Genomic DNA, 19036 nt, shown 5'->3' with positions numbered 1-19036 from the left:
TCTCATATCTTATACACCTGCAACAATCACTTCAAACAATCACAGTTCATCTCAAAATGTAACATGCTACTCAAAAGAAGTTAATAAAACACTTAAGTTTTTCATATGACACAAAGTAACTGTCACAGCCTTGACATGGTATGTTCCCTCCATTACCACGGCCTACAATATACTGTGATATACTGTGTACATATCACTGCCTACAATATACTGTGATATACTGTGTACATATCACTGCCTACAATATACTGTGATATTCTGTGTACATATCACTGCCTACAATATACTGTGATATACTGTGTACATATCACTGCCTACAATATACTGTGATATACTGTGTACATAGCACTGCCTACAATATACTGTGATATACTGTGTACATAGCACTGCCTACAATATACCGTGATATACTGTGTACATATCACTGCCTACAATTAACTGTGATATACTGTGTATATATCACTGCCTACAATATACTGTGATATACAGCTGGGTACATATCACTGCCTACAATATACTGTGATATACAGCTGGGTACATAGCACTGCCTACAATATACTGTGATATAATGTGTACATATCTCCACTCACCATTGCCAGGTATCCTTACTGCTGACCAGCTGAGCTTGAACCCAGTGCTCCTTAGGGGGTTACCATTAACAGACACAAACCTACAACATCAGGAACACAAAATAACTTGTATTAGAATGATGATTATGATACTATCAGTTATTATATATAAGGTCCCAGCCTCAACACACAGATATTTCCGAGAGACTCTAAACAGCACACTTTTTAGGTAAACTATTCGTGTAGGAAAACATGCACAAATTTGAACCTCCTAATGGCTTCGTATTATTTTAAGAAATACATAATATTTAATGTCCAGACTATGTTTGGTATTTTTTCCTGCACTCAGCAATATTCAAACTATATGACAGTTGCCATGACAAACCAGTGATTGATATCATGAGTAATGTCCACAGCATGAGGGCATGACAAAGATGCTCATAATTTGCCAAGTCACACTACCATGTGGTCACAGCCAGCACAGGTAGATGTAGATGTAATAGACAAGAGGATAATGACAAGGCAGTGAGATGTGCTCACATACAATTTCATTTCAGATGAACTAAAACAATAACCACATGAAACATGCACAGTTTTGTCTGCTGTCAAATCATGGCAATATTTTCCAGTCATGTGGATTTGTCAGACCTCAAAGAAATAGTGCTGACAGCTCAACTTTAATTATCACAAGGTCAATGGAGACATTCAGAATTCACGGCACATCATCAAACATTTACATAGATGTTTGAACCTGTTTAAACACTCCCTTAATTTAATTCATTCTACTGGTAAATGTCACACTGCACTGTCTGAGAAAGTTGGTTGTCAGATGAACCTTTTCAAGTGGTGTGAACATAACATTTAATTTCAGACAGCTGACATTTCTACCATTCACAGTTTCATCAGAAATTCAAACTCAAGTTATCACAACAACTCTTCAAGAAATACAAGTTTATCTAAAGACCCTTGTATTGAGGCTAAACACTGTCTTAGGTTATTAGCAGCAGACAAGTTGAACTAGTTCAGAGAGTTTTTCATCCATTTCATACCGATGGCAAACCATAAGCCACCAAGTTTCTTGCTTCACATTGAGATGTGTAGAAAATGTTACTCTGTATTCCAAATGCAGGTGCCATACAACTTTCAGAAATGGACAAATTATCTATGACCTGAAACACTGTCACATTGTGTCAGCTACTTATGGCATGAACATGAAAAAATGAAACTCTAATTCTTGTTGAAATGTTCATTGGATGAGGATGTAGATGGAGTCGACAATTCAGGGAAATATGAAACAAGTCAGATTAGGGTTTGGCCTGGCGAAGCACCACTGCACATGTGTACAAAATAGCCACCTGCCAGTGATGAGCAAATTTGGATCACACAATGTCCACTGCCTGACTGAGTATCAAAATCTAAACATAAATCTTATTTATGCACTCTGTCAGTTAATCAAAATAAAGAATAACTCCCTCATTTCAGTAGATTAACATAAGCAATAAAAAAGAACCCAGTTGCATGGGCCAATGTTCACAATGTCAATCACTGGATTGTTGGTTCTTTTACAAACTTCCATCATCCAGCTGACAGTCTGCTGAGTGTGGCATTAAACTGACATGACATCTAGGTACTGATGATAATGCCAAATGTCTTATAACCTGGGGATACAGATCCAGTGATTCCTGGAAGTGGCAAGGATAGTTGATATGTGCACATATCACAAACCTCATGAGAATCTACCAACAGAATCAAAAGATTTGGGTCGGTTCTCCGACTTTGAACACATTAAGGTTGATTGTATAACTGTGTCTACTGACAAATAGTTGCATCAGTTTATATATTCAGATGGACAGAGATCTTCTGGCACAGACTGCACTACTACATCTACTAGATGAACCAGTGTACTAACTCAAGTAGTGTTTTATAATACACCCAGTGACCTCACCTTATAACAATTTTGGACGCTGTGGACAAATACTTGCTCATTCCCTTGTCATATGCCGCCAGCTGTCCACACAGGATCTTCACGGGCAGCATGTCCTTTGTGGCAAAACCATTGTAGATCAGTAACTCTGGATCTGAGCACTGTGCTGAAACAGAAGCGCAAGGCTACCAAAACTGGACATTCATACTGATTCTATGTTTGAAAAATATGTAAACACCACAAACAAACACAGTAATCTGTAATGATTAAAATTCAAACATTTATTGTGAGAAAGGCAATGGCTAAATTACTTGTAGTACAGCACTCTGTCTTACAGACCCTGAAACAAATATATCCAAAAAAGCCCATGCAAGTCTAGAACATGTGGCACATCTAGGTTTCCACAGTTTCTGAAAATGAAGAAAAATATATAACGATGATGGGATACAAATGTATGCCATTGTAAATATGTACACAAAGTCAGATTTATATTTTGCTGGTGTTTCTAGATGTAAATTTTAATTCTTGTACAAATTTCAGCATTCACATAGTCAATAGCAAACACTGAATAAGTCCAATAGTGAAATGTTTTTCTCAGCTCCAAATATGACCAAGACAATTGCATGTACAAGATCATGGATGACCAGGAGCTGCTATCTCCAGTCAGGTACCAGGTATTTATGCTTTGAATCCAAGCTATATCATGATGATTTTCATGGTTTTGTCAGAACCACCTCACACATGTGGGTTTTACCCCAGTGGTCAATGTCTACAACCTACTTCTTCCAACTTTTCAGCTGGACATGTTGAGACGACTGAGACACTCTTCAATATGGTTTTAAGCTACCCACTCAATTATGTCTGGGGTTAAGACAAAACTGTCTAGGTGCCTTGTTTTAAGGGCAATACTTTATATGATTAAAATTCACATGTATATACTGGCAGATGGGGTCTGGTAGTTGTAAGTATTCTGTCTGCCATGTCAAACTCCACTCCTGTCCAACACTGGACTGAAGAAGACAATATATACAGTGTATTCAGCAATGAAATGATGTATTACTTGCAAACAATAAATCAGTATTTCATAAGACTCGTGGTCTATTTTTAGTTTACATGGAGAACACAATGGATTTCTGAGTCATTTTCAAGACAATAAAAATTGGCACTGTACCCAGTCAAAAAGGTCATTTCTAAGTAATCTGACTAAAAGATAAGGTGTTCTAACATAATCGTCTGGAGATATATCATAATGTTTCCTTTGAGTATCATTTTCACAGATGGAAAATACAAATTTTAACAAACTTTGTGGATAACAACTTCTCTTATTTCATGAGTGCAACATTTTCATACAGGTTCTAGTACTGTTATCATGCACTGTTTGCACTCATGAAATAAAAGAAGTTGCTATTCACAAAGTTTGTGGTTATAAACAAAGTCTGCCAGTATGTCATAATGGGCTGATGTCATGATGTTGCTCAAATTACCCCCATTCCCAGTCTGCCTCTGATCTCAGATGTCCTGAGTAACATTGTCCTTTTATTAACTTCAATCAGTTTGCACATCCACATCTAAAATTAATCAGACAAACGGTTTCAGAAAAAATGTTGAATAACTGAAAATACTTAAAGTTTTATAGCATCAAGGCTCTTGCCCAAAATCGTTCCAACAATACTATCCAACAATCAGATCAGTCCTACTTATGAGGATGCAATAATTTTAAGAGTAAGATCATAAGGATCAATAAAATACAAAATAAAAGCAGCATTATTCAGCCAATGGAGATAACTGACACATTTGCATTTTCAATTTTCAAACAATCATGCTGCGGACTGGGATGGATGTGGTCAACATTTTGATGAAAACTGACATAGTTACAAAAATGACGAGGTGAGGTTTTTATGGTAATATGGAACCACATGTTTCCTGTATATGTACCCTACTCTAGTCATATCAAAATTTGGCACCAACCTGTAAATGCTGACAATAAAACAGATACTGACAATACACCGCCAGTTTCTACTTTTGCAGAACAAACTTTGCATTTCATGGCTTGATTGTAGCACCATCAGTGACTATTTCAAGTTATATTAAGTTATGTCCCACCTATGTGATCACTCCCATCAACCAATCAGGTTTCTTCTCTCATATCACATGTATTTGTTTCAAACAAAATGAAAGTCCTCAGTCAGGACAATGATACTGATATAATCAAGATTGGTATTGTAACAAAATGGGTTTTCTATGCTGAAGTGAACTTCATCTGGAAAGAATTGTAAATGCAGACTTGATGGTTGATGAGCTGTGTAAATCCTGCAATCAACCAATATTGGTGGGACAGTCCTCATGTTGTTTATTTTGGAATGAAATTATATATTTGACTATGCAGACACACATTACGCCTCACAATTGAACCTTGATCATGTAGAGTGGAAACCTGATTACAGACAATAAATCCCTCAGATAGATAAGTGTTTTGGCCAACCCTGTACCAGACAGGCTATTTTCTCCAAAGAAAACAGGACAATAGTATAATATTTGCATCTAGGAGCTGTAAATACATGGTTTGTTCAGTACAATGTATGGCCAGTAATGTTTATTCCATTGAAACTGTGTTCTCAAGGCCGGTCCTGGTTTTCAGATATAAAACTTCAATGCCACATTGATCTCCTCTTGTCACCAAAGATTTTTAAGACATAACAGTGCCATTCAGAATTAAATCAAGAAATTAATGTCAGTCGAAGCAATAAACATGAAAATTAGTAACAAAATATCATTTCCATGCCTTTTTTAATATAAATAAATTGTTTCCTTAGGCTTGATGAAATGCATAATCACTCACTCACCCACCCACTCACTCAACTTATAGCACATGCTACAAGGTCAAAACTAGAATAAACAATATGAGTTGTTTTATTGATGACAAAAGCTGATTTCACATCTTGGGAATAGGTAATCAATAACAATGACCAGGAACAGATTCAAAACCTCTTCCTACCCATATACATTCACTGTAGACTTGATTCCTGTGCACTTCTTAAACTCATAGACTGATTCATCCAGTGGGAGGCGTGTGTTAATCTCCCATGAATCATTTCCTGGACATAAACTAAATATAATACCATGATGAAAAATTGAACGGGTAAATAATGACTTCTTGTTTAGCAAATTTAGTGATGTCTCATGGTATATGTATTCTTTCACCATTATCAAGCCCCCGACAGTGTAAGAATCTACATTGCTAAATGTAATAAACTTGAAGTTGTCATTCTTACATTTGTAAGTTTTACTACTTCCAGACCATCTTGTGGAATGACAGTGATGCACTTTCTATTGTAGTCATTCAAGTTCAACATGTGAACCAAACTGCATCTTGACATCAGCTGTTGCTGGTGCTGTGTCTGTATTAAGATTTACAGTGAGTCTCTGTGTTTCCCATTTGTCATCACAGAAAAGTTTTGAAAATATACTAGCTGAAAATTTCTAAAGTCAGTTTAGGGCACTAACAAATAACATTTAGTTAAAGATTTATCACATAACTTATCATAGGCATAAGAAAAATGAAACTGTTTGTTAAAACTGACAAAGTACTTCATGTATAGTGTAATGTCCATTCTCTCTGTGTATCTGCCTTTGCATACGAGCGTAAGGATTTCATTCAAATATATCGGTTCTTCTGCTAGACAAGGTTCACAAGAATCATCTTTGGACATGGAATATTTAAGTCACAGTCTAACTTTAATACTGAAATACAGTGGAGTCAGTATCCATCCTGCATCTTTGACTTGTACCGTCACTGAAGTTGTAAACTTAAAATGAAATCACAAACACCCCTTCTTTATAACCCCTGTATTATCCTCTGGTGTAACTTCCACCGTATACACGGATGCCTATCAGTGACTGACTGACACATGGATGAGCAGTTCTTGTCAGATCTGGACACAAACTCCTGGAGCAAGACATATTACTATGAAATGATATCTGGGAGAATTCACCAAGTTGGCTGCCAGTACCAACTGGGACTATGCTAGGGGTGGGATCTGATTAGCCTCCACGGTAAATGGCTTCCAATACTTGTGGTATAATTCATCTTTCCTTAAACACATTAATCTTTATCATTGTATATTCTATTGATTTCAATTGCAATAATTAGATTCGTCTAGACGACCTCCAACCTGTTATTGAACCAATAGTTTCTAGCCTTGATCTAATGTTTCAGGCACAGATCATTCAACATGGTAATTTCAAAATCCCCAGGTTATGATATTGAGACAGAAATTATTAATAACGTTCGTCTCACATCTCAAACTTCACTGGCAATTCTAAATTGAACAAAGTACGAACCACGAGAATCGTACGCAAAAATCAATTTCATATTTTGGGTGAGGACCTGGGGTTTAGTTATTAAGGCAAAACAGTTTTCTGTGAAAGGAGGCTAACAGTTATATAGCATCATTAACACAGTTTAAACATAGGTAGACATGATGTCTGATTTGAACATAGGCCAAGAGCATTAAAACGTCTGATTATGGTGATAATGTGATGAATAGTTAAAGAAGATTTTGTCTATGTCTTTTTCCAGATGACCAAATGCTTTAATGATCCAAGAAAAATGGACATCAATTAGAAGCAATTAAGAAAAGAGCAACACTGGAAGTTATGGACCAAGCTGCCCAAAATACAAACAACCAGCACAAGTAATAGACAGTGTAGGTAAATATAGAGTTCATTCCAAATACAAGTGAACTGCCCCCATAAACTGATCAAACAACATTTCTTTGAATGCTTCTATCTTACTATCAACTCTCAATAATGATGTTCAATATATTTGTTCCAGAACACACCTGCTACAGGTCTGACAAACATGATCAAGAGTTCAACCCTGAAGAACGTTTCAAAATATAACTGATACACTCTTTCAAGGTCTGCACCTTATAAGGGGTGTTGGGGTAGTCTAGTGCTTAAAACATTCACTTGTCACACCAAAGGTCTCCCTACATGGGCACAATGTGTAAGGCCCAGTTCTAGTGTCCCCTGCTGACTCTGCTGATGCCAAGACCTTTGTGAATCTCTTCTGAACTGTCACCAATTCTGCAACTCCCTGGTGAGAATCTGCAATATGACCTTGATCCATCTACAGGACAGTTACTTAACTTTGCTATCTGATGAACATTTCACACCAGGTATACAAAGCCATCACATTTTCTTTCCTCTTAAATAACATACCATTCTGCAACTACAGGAAAATTGTATCTACCTACCTCTTGTAATGCAAACTTTTATAGGTAGTACTGTAAATCATGAAATTAATGCGAACATTTTATTAATGCGAAAAATGCATCTGTACATGTGTCGCATTATTAAAATGATGCATTTCAGCCTGGGGGTGTACTTTTGAATAAACGGAAATCTCTTCCATTCATTGACACTACTTAATACCTATTGAAATTATTCATCGGCAAATTTTGTCACTAAACAGAAGTATTGACACCACACCAGACAACACAGGTCACTTCCTCATTACGGATATCGCAAGTCAGTTATCACTGGTTACAATAATCACTGTCAATTGTTCAAAGTCATTGAAGCACATCAGCCAGACCGGACATTCTCCAGTCATGCAGGATCATTTAGCGATCTTTGCTCACAATTGCAGTCGCGGCCTCCATCCATTTGGCATGTAGAGGCTTCATCACACTTATTCGTAAATCCACAAGTGTGTCCTTTTTGGAACCTGTCAAATTGTCTGACACTTTGTTAGCATACCAATTAATAAATTGGTTCTTAATGGCCACCTTGAATTCACCATTAATTGTTGTCATAAGACAAGTAGTAGCAAGCAATCACGTGATCAAACATGGCAGCGTAATCAAAACATCGTCAGCTCCATTCCATTCAATGCTTAACAAGTTCAAGTCAGGTCACTAGTGTGTGGTAATAAGAAATGAAAAGAAAATGAACAACAAAGAATCAGGGTGTCGCATTTTCTGATCGACACAGCTTCTTGAGCTCGCATTAATTTCATGACGCATTTTAGACAAGACCTTTGCACTTGCATTAAATTCATGACGCATTAATTTCATGATTTACAGTAATCAGAAAAGAATGAAAACCCACCTCTTTAAGTTCTTGTGGTAGCAATGAAAATAGCAGCAATTGATAATAATGTAACATGTCAGTTTAACTATGAGGGTGTCTCAAATCTACCGTTTCATACCCCGTTGAACTGGATATATATTTTACTGATAATCACAGGTGGTGTAAAGCAAAAAGTGGCATCAAAGTATATAATGTAATAGGCAGAGTGGCAACACTTTCCCCTTATATAGTGTCAAGACCCCCATCAGTGACAGCAAATACTTTGAGGCCAGCATTCCACCAATATCCTATACAGTTAAGCAGCTACAGGCATCTTCATTATGAAAATCACCAAATCTAGAATTCAAGCTGCAACTCATTATGATGCATGCTCTTTCTGTAAAAGATGAGGATTCTCATAAACAGAATGCATCTTGACAGGAGGGACAAATCTTGCCACCATTATCTTGCGCCAACGACCATAAATTTCTGAAAATAATGGAAACTCTGTCTTGGGGATCAATTCTTTCGTCTGAGAAGTCTGCTCAAAAGGTCACAATTTCTCTCAAGACCATTCTGACCACTAGATGACCACAAGAATCAGTCAACCTGCATTCTGTTGTTTGACCAGATGGTCATCTTCACACGGACAGGCACCATGTGTGGGTGGATGAAAATACACTTGACTAATTATGTATTGAGTCCAACCCAGACTTGGCAACTCATTTGAAATTGTCAATTGTCTTTTTGAAGTCCCAACTTAGTCAAAAATACATCCTGGCACCACAACATTCTCTGCTTTGAACCCAAGATGTTAGAAATGTGATGATCTGGGTTATCTCCCCAACCAGTTCTTGATGCAGGACTAAACTCCATGTTCGTCAAGTACTGAAACTGATGTTTGCAGAGTGTGCCTGGATCAGTAACCATGTGTGGCACCTTGACTTTTGTGTGCTTCATTGGTTAGTTTAAAGCAAAATTCAGCTATATCCCGGCAATCTGTAAATAATTCACTCTGGACAAGACAATCCAGTGATCAACATGCAACTGGGTTATGATGACATGTGTCAGACAAGTCAGCAAGCCTAGTGACCTGATCCCATTAGTCACCTTTCATTAAATACTCCCCTAGGACCAGAGAATGAAATAACTGCTTAGTTATCCACTGACTGGGAAACAGGGATACAGCTTTTACAGAATGAGGGTGGTGGTGGTGGTGTGTGTGTGCATGTGTGGGCGTGTGTGCGTGTGTGTGTGTGTCATTTTCACCTGAGTTTCAATATCAATGGCCATATCAGAAAATTTCAGGACAAAAGATGGGGAATAGGTTGTGCATGCACCTTCTCTGGATCCACCTATGGGAAAAACGGATTGAAGAAGAATACATTATTATGATAATTATTCAAAGAATAAGATAACTGACATTTGGAAATAGAATTTATCCCAGCACAAGAAATTCTGGACCCAGACAGGTATACAATAAGAAACCTTCAAAAACAATGTATCAGAAAAATCAATCAGTTGATTTGTGTAAGGAACAGTGTGAGGTCTTCCCAGACAGATTAGCTGTGATGTGTAACATTTCCTCTGTAATAGGAATAATGCATTTCCTTAGCAGAATAGACATTTATCCCTTTTACAGCCAACTATAGGTGACATGCAATGCATTCTCTGTCTGTGTCTTATTCAGTCTTAAAAACATCTGAAACAGAATTACAGCATTGTCAGTTGAGGAATTCTGGAGAATTCCTTTCTGATTTTTAAAAACAGCTCAGCATTTGGAAATTTTTCTCTGTACTATAACAACTTATGTTTAGAACACAAATGCATGAGATAGGAGAATTATTTTTGAGTTTTTAAAACAACTTTGAATTTGGAACTTCTCTCTGTACTGCAATAACTTATTTTTAGAACACAAATCATCTTCAAATTGAATAACTCACATTTTATTGCCTTAGATTTCTTTTCCACTGACTAGCTGCTCATATGTTTTCCTAATTGATCACTCTCGCAAGGCAATCACTGAGCATATCAGCAGTTATTTGATTATGTTGTTTTTTGTTGAATACATTTCAACCAACCTCTAAAATGTTAATCAAGAAGAAATTAATCAATAAAACACAGTTTCCTTGTCTTGGGTTTACATGTTCATTATGTATGAATTGATGATGCATGGGTTCAAACATAATAATGCAAACAGATTTTTTTTAATTAAGGACAAGTATGGACGGTGAGAGTACTGTTTGGCATAAAATGAACATACATAAAAACTGTACTTGTTGGATGTCAAATCTGTCATTAAATTCTTTCATTTCAAGGTATCTTTATTAAACACATGAAGGAGAATGGGGTAGCTTCAAAGAACGTGACAGCTGGATATATGTCTTGGAAATATGCTGCTAGGAAAAAATAAGGGATCACATGAAAGCACAAGTGTTCCTTGATTTGGTTCCAGGTTTCTTCACAAGCTATGTGATACTAACCTTGTTAGTTAAAGGTCACATGCAACCGAAAAATCAAACATAATTAAAGCACATTTATCACTTATTCATGACATATAATATACATTGCTGCTTTTAGAAAAACAAATAAACAAAATTATAAGCATACAATCGCGATTCAAAAGTGCAATATTTTGTACTTGGGCTTACTTCCCCCGAAACGAAGCCCTCGGGAGACCGAACCCAGTCATAGCGGGTGGCTATGCATGCAAGTGTAACGACGGCTTCCGATTGGCTGTTTCATTTGCTGATATGCTGAGGGTTCATTGTGTGTACAGAAAGATGATCTGTTTGATGGGCATTTTAGAAGTATAACCAGTCACAAGAAAGTAAGATTCTTTATGGATAACAACTTCTTTTTGTGTACTTGACGCGTCGTTTCAGTATGGATTCATATACTGTTGTCAAACAAAATCATATACACGAAAAGAAGTCGTTATCCACGAAGAATGTATATAGAGATGTTGGGTTTGGAAAATACTTGTTCTCTGAATTTGCGCTCGATCCAATAAAAAACCATGTCAGTAGAGATGGTAAACTACTGCGTGGCTGGAATCTGTCATTCGTCCAAGTACAAAGCAGGACTTGAAACTGACAAGAGTTTGCACCAGTTTCCATCAGATCCAGTCATCCGAAAAAAATGAATGTAGTTTGTTTGCAACCCACAGACATAAAAACATGTCATGTGTATCACACGTGCCTAATTACATAATATGGCAGACACGGGACACGGGTGCACGAGTCATGAATCAACTTATTTTCTTTATGTCGTATAGTTTGATAGGTGCTAAGTTTAAATTGCACGTGGTCAATGATTGAAGCTGTGTATTGCATGTTGTCTTTAACAGACAGGCAGACAGACATACAGGTGTGAATAAATCAGACATTGAGCTTTCTCTGTGACAGAGACTGCTTACCACAATCAACAAGTTTTTTTACGTAACGAGTACATTATTTACTTGTTTGTGTACAGAACCAAGATTAGACTACTGCTCACGACCTCAGACGCTGAGCATGCATACTGTTTCATGCTCCGCGAACCTATTCACTGCGCATGCGTTATGGACGCAGCGCAGCGCAGCAGTTGAAACCAGTTTTCCCCCCAGCACTGGGTGGAATTTAGTGAAACGTTTGAACTCCGATTTCGCGGGCTTTCATTGCGTTTTTTTCAACTTTATAGGTTGAATTGGCATTTTTTATGATTTGTTTCGGTAAGTGCACACCGAAAGGTACCAGAATCTGCAAAGTTGTGTTTTACGTTGCATGTGACCTTTAACCTAGAAAAATATAAGAAATGTGTGTGCTTTCATGTGATCCTGTATTTTTTTTCACTCAGTATATGTTCAGGCTGAAGACTCAGTGACAGTATTACCAATTCTTTGACTACAAAAAAACACCAACACAATAGCAAAATCTTCAAAGGTTCATTTTGAGTAAGAATGTATCTCATGCAAATTAAACAAAATGAATATTGAAAATCATCATGCTAATATTCATTAATACTGTAAGAATAACCATGATATGTAGAACTGAAGCTGGCTGACGACATTAGCAGCATGACATTTCATCATTGCCCTGAGCACAGTTAACTAACTTTGGACACAATGTTAGCATGGTGGCACCAGTAGAGATGATCCCAGATCAGGCAGACCTGATCTCTCCCTCACCTACACAACATGACACACAGCAGCCTTGCATGGCTTCTATTTGTGTTTAAGGACCAATAACTGTGCACACTGTCCATAACCATTTATGAGCGAGAAGAAGGACATTGACTGCATCTATTCCTGGTTTATGGCTCATATCTGCCCATATTCATGTAATAGCTACAATCATGCAAGCAACAAGGTTCTGTGTTATTTCTTTTAATACAAAATGTTTTAGATTAATATGTTCCTGTTTTCATATGTGATGATGATGATGATGACATCAATGACATCCACCATAGCAGAATTTGCACCAGTCAACTCATGCTGTTCAAGGAAAACAAGCTGCCATTCTACATGGTATCATCTGCAGCTCCCTTGTGTCCTGTTCACTGTGACCCAGATAGACACATTAGGAATTGGCTGTGTTGGAGACAGTAACTCAAACCGCACCTGCAAAGGCTTTTCCATTTAACACTTGATTAACATCCCAAGACATATGTCACAAGTAGTGGTTTGAAAGCAAAAAGTGCTGAAGATTTACATCATGTGGATGTAACTTGTTCATCTGTTTCCAGATACTGCTCTTGGCCAAACCAGAAAGTTTACAGAAAGTCATGAAATTCTTTTCCCTCAAGAAATATTTGATCCTTGATGCATTATGTGATGTATATTATTTAAGTATCACCTAATATGTGCACGTCTACAATGTGCCGTGGTGAGGAGGCAAGAATATATGCATAATACATTGTCAGCTTTAATGTTCCCTGTTTATATTTTACCTTTTGTAAAGAGTGTGCAGAATCTGTAGCAAACTTCTGAAAACTCTACAATCCTACTTTCAGTGTTTACTCTTCAAACTTAAAAGCCAAGACCTCAGTTTCATTCTTCAGTATCATATACTGAACAGCAAAATAAACACAACTTTAGAGATTTTTGTCAATTTTCTAAAGAGAAGATGTAAACATGAATGCTTAATTTTATGAGATTTTTGTTCAAACCTCTGGATTCTTTTGCTGTTCAGTATATATTTTTTTTCTGATATGCGTTTATAAAACTTATATGACTTAACGCTAAAGGACATACCTTACTGATCATCTGATTTACTGACTTTCAAACTGAATAGAAATGATAAAACATAAAGCCATATTTTCCTAAGTTCTCTGTTAAGAGAGTGGAATCCTCAATGGTCCTGTTCTACCCATGAGTGATTGAGTTAGGTTTAAAACTGGTTTATGTTTGAGACACCTCTCAGCATGTCAAGTAGGAGAAAGGTGATGCATGAGGTTGGTGCAGACAAACCTACTTAAGTGAAACCTGTTTTTGAACCTCAATCATTGGTTTCTCACATGGAGTATTTTTTAAAAAGTTGATGCTAGTTCTGCATTATGAAGAAACAATGGCATTATGAACAATTTGCCACTTGTGCGTACTTTAGAGCACTTCATAGACAAAAACCAAGCCCCAGCAGCAGCCTCTGGCAATCAATAAGATGTGCTCTCCCATGTTGTAGTAGACAATATACTAACATTGAGGTAATTGGATCCAGTCGGTAGTACGCTGGAGCCAAAATGCATCAGTTTCCATTACATCAATCTTTATGGACTGCGGAAGTCAATGGGTTGCATAATACTTCATGAACTGAAAGCTGAGGCAGATGTAGACACAGTATGGACAGGAGTAGTGAAAGCATGAACCATGGGTCATAGTTGTTGATCATGGCATGATGGCTGCTGACCTCAGTCGTACTCTTAGCTTGACTCTTGACATATGTAGCAATGCAATGGGTCACTCAACATCTGACATCCTTACCTGGTCATCTTGTTGCAGGATTTATCTATTACAAATGAGGAATAGACATACCATTCTTGTTGAAATCCCAGCATTGAAATCGGACATAACAGAATTGCTACAATTTATTACAGGACATCACATTAAGCTGATCTTATATACCTGTGGATAATGTGATTGCTAGAATAATGTTTATAAATGTTCTAGCTAAAAGAAAAAGCTGTAGACAGTCGAGATATCTTCTGAGAGAATTTGCCTCTCGACAGGAATACAAACCACCTAGCTCTGTCTCTGAAGACTTGCAATATAATCTCTCTATATATATTATACAATATTCATTATAGGAGATCAAACTCAGCTAATATTCTTGATACCTGGAGATTCCAGGTCCCAAGATCTCCATTATTCTTGTCTTGAACCTGTCAGTCTTGGAACGTATTGACAACGTATGTTACATGACTGAGGATCCTTTCAATGACTCAAAGGATGAGCATTAGTCTGGTATTCTAATTAAAATGTATGAGATTAAAACAGGTCTGAATAGATTATGTGTGAAATGTGGATTCTGCCCTTTTCAACATATATGGCAATCTGGTGGGTCTGTTACACCACTGGATCTGAATGTTGGTACCCAACAGCTGTGGCTTGACCTATATGTTAGCTGCAAGTTGACTGGGTGTTGGTCAGTGCATCCCATGGTTCGGAAGCTGCTGTAGATTGCTACTGTGTCAACCACTGGAGCTGCTTATTACCTATATCTGTGAAATGTTTCAACTGCTGCTAAATGTAGAGATCAGTGTTTACTGAGATGTTGTTAATATGTAAAGTTGTTGGTAACTGTTCAGCGCACTCACACAGCTGCCAGATGACATTTATGTTAATTGGGTTTGAACAGTTACATCCCAGTATGTCAGAGAGATATGGGTGGAGAGCTAGAAGTCATGGCTGCTACTAAACATCTACCACACTTACAAAGTCAATATACACAGTCATGGTGCTGATAAATGTACACAATCAGTGTCAATCTAGGACTTACAAAATTATAGAGTTATGGATGCAACTCTTGATTACTTTATTTAGGGGAAGAATGCATGGGTTCCTGAACTAGTCAAATGTCTGAACACTGAAGTTTGTTTTTTCACAACCTTGATTTGGTAATAAGAAATAAAATTGACAATATTCCCAACAACCTAAAAGCCTTTATTATCATGCATTCAGAAGTAACTGTTAATGTTTGTTTCAATGGAGGATATGCTGCTTTTAAACACAAACTTTTCTTGCAACTTTAGAGTCCTGGTCTTCCTTTCACAAAGCACTACGAAGATTGTTAGTCACTAAGGTAACCTTAGTGCTATGTTAGAGATTGGGAGATAAGGTTAACCTTAGTAAAGGTTGCTTCGTGAATGGACAAGATTTAGCTGAAAACTGAAAAGGGAATGTCTCTCTGATCCAACCTGGTGTGTTTGCACTGTATTTCATGCAGCGAGTGGCTCTTATAATGCAAAACATACAGCATTGATGACATTGGCAGATCCTGTCAGAAGTAAGGGACATAACTCTGAACATCATTCTACTTACACGTAGGTCCCATATCCATGGCCATCAGATGGACAAGCACCAACTGTCCTTCCTTGACCTTGATTTGCCATGTTTTCTCAATGTGTCCAGGGTAGGGGCCCGGGAACTGAGGGGAAGCTATGATCCCCCCATAGCCATTCAGACTCACTGTGTTGGGACCAAAGGGATACCAATCTGAAGTGAAGATTGACAAATTTCAAGTATTTTTCTTGTTTTGTTTCTTTTTAGTAACATTTAAAATACATTTTTATCATCATGAAATCATGTTTGTTACAATGAAATGTCAATCATTCATTTAACAGTAATAATTAAAGCTGTGGTTATAATAATTCAATGGCAGTTTGGCACACAACCTATATCTCTGAAGGATGTCAGGATACTTTTCTGACATGCAAATTAATCATCATCATTAATGCTTCACAGTTTGTCATACACCACGTTCCTCCTTCATCAAATATTACACACCAGTTAGTTAATCCAGCCCATAATACATATATCTTACAGTGTAATATCAATCAATGCCCTATTTTAGGCAGGTAATGAAATGACCACATTTAAAACTCATGAAAGTCAAATGATCCTTGCTCTGTGCATGACCTGTGTGAATACTCTACCATTGCCTGATGCCAGGCAGTACCAAATGTTGCATAACTTTCCCCACTGTGATCTGCACACCGACTGTCCTGCTCACCAAATACAGTCTCCCATGTGCATCAACATGGTGTTGATGTGTTCAGTATAACATGTTGACTGCCACCATGAGTATACTCATATATGAGTGGTATTTTAAGAGTTGGCAGTGGTATTTTAAATGAAGTTTTACATGTTGAAAAACTGGCACATGAAGCAATGGGCTCCTGGTGGTAACAAACAATCCAAGCAAAATTGATACTATAAGTAGGCTTCTGAGAGGCAGTCAGTGTGTTTAACCAGCAACTAGTTTCTGTACATGCAGTGTACACACACCCTGGGGAACACTGCAGATGTCTAATAACATGAACTTGTGTATTACACTGACATGGACATTGACAAGTTAGGTCCTGGCTTTGACAAACCTGCTTCATGATATCATCAAAAGAGACTGTTTCTATTTTTATCAGTTTGTTTGTACATCCACCCTGCCCAGCTTTCTGTAATGTTTATTACATTTGAAAGTTGCTCCAACCCAAATCTGTTTACTAACTTGCCAATGCATATCAATGCAAAAAAAGATTTTGAATGAAACAAACATTCCATGTAGTTGTGATCATTTTAGTTTATGTATGTCTTCCCATTTCTTGTATGAAATCATGAACTTATGGCAGCCACATTAAATAAGAAACAGGTATTGCAAAATAAGTGTAAACATAGATCTTGGTAATATGAATGCTGGAATATCACATACACCAAGTAGTTATCAAAAAGTCAAAGTGTATCAAAAACGAATTCTTCATTTTAAACAACTGCTATAAGGATGGGATTCAGATGTCATGCAATACTCAGACTGCTAATGGTCTCATTTAAAAACTCTAGCAGCAAAAGTAGATCACAAGTAACATACTATTTCCTTTGTAATATGATTTCCACCGTTGTTTAATCATCTGTTCTTCATTTCTACTTCTCTATGTCCTCAATCACATGTTAGTGGTCAGTATGAAATCTGAACTTGACACCTAGCGTGACCTTTCATCAAAAGTCTTATGAAACTACCACTAGAGTGAGTAATTTTCAGCTTTATGACGCTTGTCGCAGAGTGTGACTGAAGGACGTTTTCGTGAAGCTGCTTTTACGAACACCTGAAATGGGCCTTACAGATTGTACCCATGTCGTAAATTAATTAAAATTGTCCCTTAAACTAGCACTATATTGGCAGCTGAGGACACCTTTTCTCTACTGTTTGGCAGGTTGTTGATCTTTTTGGTATCACATGAGGAATAGTTACCAGCCAACCAGTTATAAACTAAACATGTCATGACCTCTGGGTACTGAGGAACTACAGGTCATTTGGGGCAGAGGCATCCTATGTAATCATTCAAAAGAATTTTCTCCAATCAAACTGAAAATAAATGTTTACTGTTAAAGAGTAACTGTAGTAACTTCTTGGAGTTGGAAGCTATATCTGAAGCTAAAACAATCTATAACCCTTTATATTTTCCTTTAAGATTGTCACTTATGTTCCTTGAGGTTTAATCCTTAAACCCAGAAATGTGTCATAGAAACGATATACCTGATATATATCGTGAGAGAGTGAGTTTAGTGTTACACTGCACTCAGCAATATTCCAGCTATGTGGCAGTGGTCTGTAAATAATCCAGTCTGGTCCAGACATTCCAGTGATCAACAACATGATCATGATCATCGAACTGGGAACTGAAAACATGTATCAACCACGTCAGTGAGCCCGATCCCATTAGTCGTCATGACAAGTATAGTGGTTGTGATATATAATAAGAATTTGTCCAAGAGAGTCCAACTGTTAACATTTTCAAGCTGAAATTATTGCTCATTGTCATTCATATATTCATGTTCTATACCATATAACATATCATTTCATCATAAGAGAAGCCAATGGAATGTTCAAAAGTTGTTATACCAACATCCCTTTTGTCAGTTTTGGTGATCAAGCAATATTTAAACAAAAACTAAGTCTTTCAAAAACTAAACTAAGTCTTTCAAAAAATCCTAGTTAAGTAGTGAGGGGTGAGAGAGTTTGCCTTTCTGCCTCCTGTAGCAATATTTGAGCAATATCGTTGTGGTGGACAACAGTAATGGACTTCAAGCAATATACCAAAGTGGGGAATTAAGCCCAGGTTTTCAGCATGCTGAACGAATGCCTTAACCACTAGGCCTCTCTACTGCCCCTTCAGTTAAACAAGGCATTGCATATCTGAAGAGCAAAATGTGTCATCTTGTCTTGGTAACATTTGCTGTCAAAGTTTTAACATTAGATAACTTTACATGAGTCTATATGTA

General features: G+C 37.2%; 1 protein-coding gene across 2 annotated transcripts in view; it reads right to left on the bottom strand.

The window, feature by feature from the left end:
* Nucleotides 1-19036, bottom strand: part of LOC137287638 (neuropilin and tolloid-like protein 2) — a 102553-nt gene that overhangs the window by 15504 nt on the left and 68013 nt on the right. For both annotated transcript variants that reach the window (XM_067820015.1, XM_067820017.1), the window contains exons 5-7: nucleotides 16085-16258; nucleotides 2515-2659; nucleotides 591-670 (exon numbers count right to left, since the gene is read on the bottom strand). In XM_067820015.1, coding sequence (XP_067676116.1) covers nucleotides 591-670; nucleotides 2515-2659; nucleotides 16085-16258 — 399 coding nt within the window. The remainder of the gene's footprint in view (nucleotides 1-590; nucleotides 671-2514; nucleotides 2660-16084; nucleotides 16259-19036) is intronic.

Source organism: Haliotis asinina, chromosome 6, assembly GCF_037392515.1.
Source record: "Haliotis asinina isolate JCU_RB_2024 chromosome 6, JCU_Hal_asi_v2, whole genome shotgun sequence".
Lineage (NCBI taxonomy): Eukaryota > Metazoa > Mollusca > Gastropoda > Lepetellida > Haliotidae > Haliotis > Haliotis asinina.
This window is presented reverse-complemented; position numbering and strand designations above follow the sequence as displayed.